Source organism: Dreissena polymorpha, chromosome 7, assembly GCF_020536995.1.
Source record: "Dreissena polymorpha isolate Duluth1 chromosome 7, UMN_Dpol_1.0, whole genome shotgun sequence".
NCBI classification, from domain to species: Eukaryota; Metazoa; Mollusca; class Bivalvia; order Myida; family Dreissenidae; genus Dreissena; species Dreissena polymorpha.
In genome coordinates this window covers 27,207,182-27,216,899 of record NC_068361.1, presented here as the reverse complement: position 1 = coordinate 27,216,899, position 9,718 = coordinate 27,207,182, and the positions used below count along the sequence as shown (strand labels likewise).

Sequence of the window (9,718 nt, the reverse complement as noted above, 5' to 3'; positions counted from 1 at the left end):
ATACTATCTGCTCATGCGGCGTTACTCGGACATTTCCATAGTGATACAGTTGAGATCTACGTAATAGTGGTTTGACTTAATTATAAAGCATAATAATGAGATTCTGGTCTTTATCAACAGAATAAACATTTATTAAACAAATGGATATAAAAACAACATACAACGACATACAACGATAAATTTCTAGGCATATTTTCAACAATGAATTAAACGTCAACAATGCTTACCGGAAATCAATGGACGCTTTTAATATATTAACTAAAAGGAACAATTTACCCAAAGAAAAATGAACGTAAGTAAAGAACGGTGGTAGGTTAAAACTCACCACATTACCCACGCCTCCGATTTTAAGCGTCCCGCTTATTCATGTATTTATATATATATATATTTTGTTTTTCTTAAACAACATAACATGGCAAATCAAAGCAGTCTTAAAAGAACACCAAAAATTAACAAAACATGATACTCTTTAATACTCTGTAACAGTAATATGCACTTTACCTAAGTGTCAATGATTAACAGAAAATAAAACAATCATATTTCACAGTCTAAGCACTGTGTTGCATTGTGACATGAATGAAGAATGACTGCCTGTCATTACATGTGTGTCCGCACACATTACACCTCCAAGGCTGTCCATTGGTATGGCAACCCTGGTGGATGAAGTACATGGCCATATCCTCGAAATATATTCCACAAAAATTGCACTTGTGCAATTTGTTGCACTGACATTCATTTAGCATTTGCACGCTGTCTCGTGTCTGTGTCCCCCTTTCAGCAACGATAACTGCATCCTGCGTTCTTTTGTTCATTTGGACAACACTGTCGACTTGAACGGCATTCTCTCCCTTCGGTTTGTAATCCGCTCGAACGCCGCTACTGCGCAACCACTTCCCAGTCTCTACCTTATCAATGCCTCTACACTGTTCATCAAGGATTTTGACTTGACAACTGGGTCCAGGATGTTCAGACTCCGAACCTTTGGCTCGCTTAACCGGCGCTTGAACAGGAGTGGGAGCCGTTCTCTTTCTAACAGTCCTACCTAACTCAAAGTCACTATCTTCGTCTGAAGAAGAGCCCTTCTCGTCCACACTGATCTCGGGATCGGAATCCCAGTCACTTTCGCATTGATCTTCCTTATCATTCACTGCATTCGCGCAAGCACTGGCAGACTCATAACAACATCCCTTGTCACTGCCTTGCGAGACTTTATCGTGCCCCGTTCGGGCATAATGTCGTTTAAGGTATACGACCTTCTTGAAGTTCACTCCGCACGTCTTGCATGCGAGTCTCTTCAAGGTACACGTCATAATATGGTCTCGGAAGCTAACCGTAACCGGTACATCCATTTTGCATACTGAAAACGAGGTGCTAGTACTTGCGGTAGTCTTCGTTTTCGCCATGGTTCTCCTTTTTGATCGAGCAGGACTCATGCGCTTAGCACAAACGTCACAACCGCTCACATAGATTTTCACATCATATCGTAGTCCAGGCCAGTAATATCGTTGTCTAATCTTTTCAAACGTTTTCTTAATACCAAGGTGTCCTGGTGACTTGATACCATGCATGTGTTTCAACACAACTCGCCTTTGTTTGAACGGAACGATGACCTGCCAATACACAATATTGGTCCCAAACACATCCCATTTCCGCACTACTAAGTCATCTCTGACTTCGAGACGCTCCCATTGATTAAGTAGTGTCTTGAGGAAAAGACTGCATTTTGCAACGTCAGCATTATTTGGTCGTGCATTATCCAGGATCCACTGCTTCAGACGTGAAACATCTGCGTCAGCGTTCTGAGCTGAGACAATATCTAATATTATATCAGCATCATGGGGTTTCCTCTGTTCGATGATATTCACTGCAGGTTTTACATCTCGCGTGTCCGGACAGTTTTCACCACATTGTCTAAATTGCCTCCAATTTAGATCATAAGCATTTCCATGCAACCGACGTGGTCTATGCTCTATCTTAAAATCATACGACGCTGGTGTGCTATTCGCGCATCCTGAAGCTCCTTTGCTTTTAATAGAACACCTGTCTCCATTAATGAGTATCTGCTCTGACGCCAAGTCAATATGACACTGATACTGCTTGAAAAAGTCAAGACCTAACATGATGTCTCCGTCAATATCCGCAACAATTGTCGTAGTGGGGTAGGTTTTCTCATTAATGCGTAGATCTACTGTGGTTTGACCTTTGATAGTAAGCGGCGTTCCACAAGCCGCGAAAATGTCCTTGTCAAAATATTTGAGTTCGGTACACTTGCCACAAATCATACTCCAGGTCTGTGTTGACATCAGTGAAAGTGTAGCTCCTGTGTCTATAAGACAGCTTACAGCAGAACCATCGATGTGTGCTGTTACGAAGAATAAGCCGGCCCCATTGAAAGTGGATTTCTTAACTTCACCACCCTTGTCACCTGTACTTCGGTCCATTTTATGTGACGCATTCGTATTTGACCTTTGACTATTATTATACCTGGGAACATTAGTGCGCCTCGGGTTCCATCGATGTGTTCGGAAGTTATTCCGTGGTCTATCTGAGCTCGTATTCCTAGGTTGAAATGATCTCGGGGCACTATTACTTTGTCGTTTCCACTCACGAAACTCGTTTTGTAACTGTTGAATTGCAGACTGCAAGGACTTGAGGTCGTTCTGGTGTTTGATCTGGCTATCGCCCTCCGCAGTACTTGTTGTCAGCACCTGACTTGAGGCAAGGTGCTTTTGCTCAGCTTTGTAGTAGGCTTCCATTTCGACTGCATGACGCACAGCATCATTCAGACTCGATGGTCTAGCCTGTTTGGTTCGTATCCTCAACTCTACGCTATGTAGCGAATCTAAAAATTGCTCTTTTGCAAGGGTTTCTCTAACATCGGCTGGGGCAGTAGGGTAAGCCAAATTTGTCAGCCTTCTGATGTCCTGCGCTAGTTCTGACAAGTTCTCCGATGCACGCTGTTTTCGTTCTCGAAGCTGCACCGGTACAATTCTGTTTGATTGGGCGGCTGAAACCTTTCTTGCAAAGCTATCACAAGCTCTGTATAGTCATTGCAGTGTTTGGACAAATTCCCAAATACACCCTGTGCCTGACCTCTCAACGATACGGCAAGGTACAGTCCCTTCTCTTTTTCAGTCCATCTGTTTAATTCTGAACAAGCATCGAAATGTGCTTTATAATCGGACCAGGACCCGGAACCATCATATGTCGCAGGTCTCATTATAGCGGTACGCTCCTTGCTCGGGGTCTCCGCTTGGGGTCGCGATGTACTCCGTCTTTTGGTCACATACTTCGGGGTATCTTCAGCATATTTCAGGTCTGGTGCTCGAGTGTGTTCTGAGAAACATGGGCTTGACGATTCTTGTTTCATACCTGCCCCTCGAGACAGTCTTTTGCGGTCGGTCGACCCTGTGTCCATGTTATCCATTTCTAGCTGTAGCCCGGAGATCTCACTTTCTAGTCTGAGTCTCTGGTTTTGTATTCGAAGTTGCTCTAGCTCTTCATACAACGCATCGAGCTCTCGGTCTCCGCCTGACGCCATACTGTTGCTGTAGGTAACGGATAACGGTCTGATATCCTGCTATCCCACCGCTGCCACCAAGTTTTGTAACGTGTCTTCGACCGAGCGTCGGTCTTTATAGTATGGTTCAGACAATAACCCAAAGCACAATACAATAGTATATAATTTTCCTTAAGCTACCTTGCTTTATGATTGGTTATTAGTACAATAATTGGTTTGGAACAGTAAATCAAATGTAATCAATTGCTATATTCATATGACCTTGAACCCCACTATTTACGCTTATGACCTCGGGTCTATGTATGGAGACCTATGTCTCAGAATTATGTATGGAACCCTATGCCTCGGAGCTATGTATGGAGACCTATGTCCTCGAGACGTTGTATGGAGACCTATGACCTCGAGACTATGTATGGAAACCTATGTCTTCGGGTCTATGTATGGAGACCTATGTCTCGGAGCTATGTATGGAGACCTATGACCTCGAGACTATGTATGGAGACCTATGTCTCGGAACACTTCATTATGACTCCGAGTCTGTGTGACTCGTTACCCTAGGTATGGAGCCTTGTAGTGTTGTGTGAAGGTATGTGACTTATATATCAACTATTAGCGACCCGGGCTGCTGAGGGGTAGGAATCCAACTTCAAGGCTCTCAGAACGTTTGAAGAGGATAGCCAGTCTCTATGTGCCCAAAGTCCCTAATGTATGTTAATAATATAATTTAATTACCTAATTTCGCGATGTTAACTCGACGAAGTCGGCAGTACAACTGACTTTTCATAGAAGAAACGCGCGCTTTTAAACTATCTGCTCATGCGGCGTTACTCGGACATTTCCATAGTGATACAGTTGAGATCTACGTAATAGTGGTTTGACTTAATTATAAAGCATAATAATGAGATTCTGGTCTTTATCAACAGAATAAACATTTATTAAACAAATGGATATAAAAACAACATACAACGACATACAACGATAAATTTCTAGGCATATTTTCAACAATGAATTAAACGTCAACAATGCTTACCGGAAATCAATGGACGCTTTTAATATATTAACTAAAAGGAACAATTTACCCAAAGAAAAATGAACGTAAGTAAAGAACGGTGGTAGGTTAAAACTCACCACAGTACTACCTATAAGTGTGTTGAACGCAATCTGCTACACATAAAGCAAAGCCACCGACTATGAAACAGAGATTGAAATGTTGAGGAATGAAGATCACAGTCTGAATAAAACAAAACAAGAACTCTTCTTTGGTGATAACAATTTGCAACATCACTATTCAAACCAATATTCATTATTCTCGATACGGTCTTTTTGGTAGAGACTGGTACAATGAAAGAGAAACAATTGAGACCAAAGAACACGTGTCAAGGGCAATACAAGGAGTAGAATGAAAAAAGTCGGTCATTCTGAGTCACTAATCAAACGATCTGAAAATGAAAGAAATTTTTATCTGAAAAGAAAAAAAGTATTAGATTGACACTGAAAAACACCGACCTTTGTTTTGCCCCTTGCAGAAGGTGATTTCTCTTTTGGGTTACTCTCTGCTTCGGTAAAAAAGGTTGTGTCAGATACTATATTTGTACCACGTAAACACATCGTTTATTATCGTTACCAATACGCCAGGTCGACAGAAAAGTTTAAAATGTGAATGTTCTATTTAAATGATATCAATTTGTTGATAAAACATCGTTCGTTTCTAACATATGCTCGCATATTTAATCTACAGTTGAATGAGTTATCTACAATCGTTGTGTAAGGACTTTATTGACTGTATGATATCTGACACTAACGCAATAGCGAATTTCAGTTCACACAAAAATTTTCTCATCGAAAGAGCTTATAATTCATGTATAATGTCGAATTTACAAACTGAAAAATCAGCTGATACAGGATTAGAATCACCGGTCGATGTTAATGTTGATATTCACAAGCAAAAGTGTAAAGATCACACTGATGAAAACCAGTCGTTTTATTGCGAGAAACATTATGTATGTATTTGTGGTCGTTGTGTTTTTTCAAATCACTTTTCTTGTTTGGAGACGGTGGTTGATTTAAACAATGTCCAGCACGACGAAGAACACGTGAATAAGAGTGTTTCTACATTGCAAGTATTGGACCAAGAAATGGACCACATTATGGCCGAAATAGACGAAAACAGACAAATAAATGATACATGTAGATCAAACTATGCAAAAGACATAAATGAATTTCACGAAGCATTAGTCCAGCAACTGAAAATGTTGATGTTAAAAGCAGAAAAAGAAAGTGAAAACTTACACAAACAAAATACAGACGTACTTGATGAAACGGCACTTAAATGTAATGAACATAAACAAGTTTTACGGCAGCAAATACATTATTTAGATGAGTTAGAACATAAAAAGCATTATAAGCATTTATTCGTTGCACTTCAGGGAATGGAGAAAAATATTAATTCCTTTAAAGATAAAAACGTTAGATTTAGACATGAAAATCATATTTATCAATATGAATTTGTTCGCAACTTCAAGATTGATAAACTAATCAAGGAAGATCAACATATTGGAAAACTAAAAATTGAATGCGATGGGAGTGAAGAGGTAATTGAAATCACCGAGGAGGTACGAAGATTTTAGCAAACTTATTTGAATTTGCTTTGATTAATTTTTTTTACTAACACGGTGTTTTGTTTCTAGATTTTCAACCACAAAAATTTGTTATAGTTGATGGGGTGACATAATTTCTTATACATATGTTATTCAATGCACGCATTCTGAAATGAATATTAATTCTATTATAAAAACACAACTATGTATGCATAGTAAAAATGACGAGTATAATTAGGGTTGGATTTAAATTAAATAACTAAATTATAATAATTTCATTGCATACGACAAACAATCACACGTCAGAAGGTGGCGGGCGTTGCTGATAAAGGAATGCGAGATGAGAAAAATGAAGAGAAAATACCAGATGAAAAAGGTAAGAGAAATGAATATTTTCTCATATAACGCAGTCTACAATGTTAAATTGAATAATTCTTTAGGGGTTTATTTTTCAACAAAAGGTGTGCAGTTTTGTTCCAACGCAGTTAGTCGTTTGAACTGTTATAAAAAGATTGTTTGACAATGCATTTTGCTTCTACAGAAACATTTTAGTAATATTAATCTGAGTTACACGGTTAGGCGATGCATAGATAACCGTTTATGTTCCAGAAAATGCAAAGAGTTATCCTTTAGAACATGAAAACTTTGAAGGGTTACAGCGCGATTATGGTGAAAAATTGGAGCGTATTAAAGAGTTAGAAGAATCTATTCGAAAACGAGAAGAGGTGCACAGACACAAAGAGATTCAGTTTGATGAGCAGCTGAAAGAAAAAGATATGACAATTTCCAAACTAGAAAAAAGCATTAATGTTGAAGAAGAGAAATGCCACAGTTTGAAACGGGAATATGAACAGAAAATTAAAAAACTAAAAGAATTTGCTGAACGGAAGATTACACAACAACATGAACAAGAAAAACGCCTTAATTTTGAAAAAGATAAATTCACCAGTATGAAGCGGGAGGATGAACTGATGATTAAAAAATTACAAGACGAATTGGCTGTTTCGGAACAGAAGGTTAAACAACTACAAGAACAAGAAAAACGCATTTATTTTGAAAAAGAGAAAAGCAAAAGTATGAAGCGGGAGGATGATCAGTTAATAAAACAACTACAAAACGAATTGGCGGTGTCTGAACAGAAGGTTAAACAACTACAAGAACAAGAAACACGCATTGTTTTGAAAAAAGAGAAATGCGAAAGTTTGAAGCGGGAGGATGAACAGCTTATTAAAAAAATTCAAGCAGAATTGGCGGTGTCTGAAGAGAAGATTCAACAACTTCAAGAAAAAGGAAAACGACTTAATTTTGAAAAAGATAAATGTGAAAGTACAAAGCGGGGGTATGAACAGTTGATTAAAAATCAACAAGAAGAATTGGCGGTTTCTGCACAGAAGATTAAACAACTTCAAGAACAAGAAAAACGGATTAATTCTGAAAAAGAAAAGTGCGAAAGTACGAATCGAAAGTATGTACAGTTGAATAAAAAACTACGAGAAGAATTGGCGGTTTCTGAACAGAAAATTAAGGAACTACAAGCAGAATTGGCAGATTCTGAACAGATGATCACACAACTGCAAGAACAAGAAAAACGCACAAGTTTTGACAAAGAGAAATTCGAAAGTATGACGCGTGAGGGGGAACAATTGATTAAAACACTTCAAGAACAATTGGCGATGTCTGAACAGAAGGTTAAACAACTACAAGAACAAGAAAAACGCATTGTTTTAAAAAAAGAGAAATGCGAAAGTTTGAAGCGGGAGGATGAGCAGCTTATTAAAAAAAATCAAGCAGAATTGGCGGTGTCTGAACAGAAGATTCAACAACTTCAAGAAAATGAAAAACGACTTAATTTTGAAAAAGATAAATCTGAAAGTACAAAGCGGGGGTATGAACAGTTGATTAAAAATAAACAATTAGAATTGGCGGTTTCTGCACAGAAGGTTCAACAACTTCAAGAAAAGGAAAAACGACTTAATTTTGAAAAAGATAAATGTGAAAGTACAAAGCGGGGGTATGAACAGTTGATTAAAAATCAACAAGAAGAATTGGCGGTTTCTGCACAGAAGGTTCAACAACTTCAAGAAAAGCAAAAACGACTTAATTTTGAAAAAGATAAATGTGAAAGTACAAAGCGGGAGTATGAACAGTTGATTAAAAATCAACAAGAAGAATTGGCGGTTTCTGCACAGCAGATTCAACAACTTCAAGAAAAAGAAAAACGACTTAATTTTGAAAAAGATAAATGTGAAAGTACAAAGCGGGGGTATGAACAGTTGATTAAAAATCAACAAGAAGAATTGGCGGTTTCTGCACAGCAGATTAAACAACTTCAAGAACAAGAAACACGGATTAATTCTGAAAAAGAAAAGTGCGAAAGTACGAATCGAAAGTATGTACGGTTGAATAAAAAACTACGAGAAGAATTGGCGATTTCTGAACAGAAAATTAAGGGACTACAAGCAGGTTTTTACTACTAACATCTTGTCAAACTTTTAGGATTTATTTTTTACAATTTCACATATTCACAAATCATTCAAAAGAAACATGACACCCACTTTGTCATGTTTGATAGTTTACTTTAAAATTGTCCTACATTTTTAAATCGTTATATAATTATGAATTTGTCTAGTGCACTTTATTATGTCATCTCTTTTTGGAATTATTCTTTATTTGTATTGTATTGCGTCTATTGACACCATAGTAGGCACATTTGTAATTCTTTGCATTTAAATGTTTGTGCCTTCATTCTCATTCAGGTAGAATACAAATTATATTCAATACATTTTGAGGGTGATAGGGTTGGAGTTTAGGATAATGTAAAGCCAATCAAACAATTTGTCCCAAAATACATGTCCTGTAAAGCCCCCGCTGGGATTTAAACCCAGACATCTTTCCTCTTGCATGGAAAGTGTTATATCTTGTAATACAAGGCCATGTTAGTGGAAAATGAACTTGAACCTAGACCTCTTTTCTCTGGCATGGAAAGTATTCTATCTTGGAATACAAGGTCAGGCTAGTGGAAAATAAACAATTGTAAGACTATAAACCTTCAAAAATATAAAAGTTCATCGGACCAATCAAAGCACACATCTGTTAATCAAATAGATTTCAGCTTAAGTTCCGTATTTTATTACTTTCCTTTATTGATGTATTTTCAAGCATTGTATTTATCCTGACAAAAATTGCACTTCTTCAACACATTTTACGTTAAATACCGGTAGTAAAATCTAACAATATACTATGGTTTGTTTTTCTCTGTTGATATTCCAAAAAATATGACACCTTTTTAAGGGACTTGTTCACATGTTTTTGTTTTTTGAATAATGACAATTTTGTTTTAATACAATAATTGAAAAATGAAAATACGTACTGAAACAACCATATAATTGCATGCAGGAATGTTATGAGAAAAAACGAAAAAGTTTTCAAATCTCAGTCTGTGAACAGTTCTGATGAAAAATATACTTTTGCTTGTTTAAAACTCGAGTGCAAGTATACTTGTGTTATTTAACTGAAGAGACTAATTTCTTGTTCCTGACGATCAGTACTATCAATGAAGCGGTCAAACGTTCACTTCAATCATAGGTGGAAGTACTAGTCA

At 37.5% G+C, this 9,718-nt stretch overlaps 1 protein-coding gene across 5 annotated transcripts; it reads left to right on the top strand.

Moving 5' to 3' along the window:
- Positions 1-5,251: 5,251 nt before the first annotated feature.
- On the top strand, positions 5,252-9,355 carry LOC127838841 (golgin subfamily A member 6-like protein 22). 5 transcript variants are annotated; one of them, XM_052366841.1, is made up of 4 exons: positions 5,252-6,132; positions 6,424-6,493; positions 6,727-8,057; positions 8,310-9,355. In XM_052366841.1, the coding sequence occupies exons 1-4, from the start codon at positions 5,263-5,265 to the stop codon at positions 8,592-8,594; spliced, it is 2,556 nt and encodes an 851-aa protein (XP_052222801.1). In that variant the 5' UTR covers positions 5,252-5,262; the 3' UTR covers positions 8,595-9,355. The 5 variants fall into 5 exon arrangements, with proteins under 5 accessions (XP_052222801.1, XP_052222799.1, XP_052222798.1 ...); XM_052366839.1 differs by having other exon boundaries at positions 6,727-8,183; XM_052366838.1 differs by having other exon boundaries at positions 5,253-6,132; positions 8,184-9,355.
- Positions 9,356-9,718: the final 363 nt, after the last annotated feature.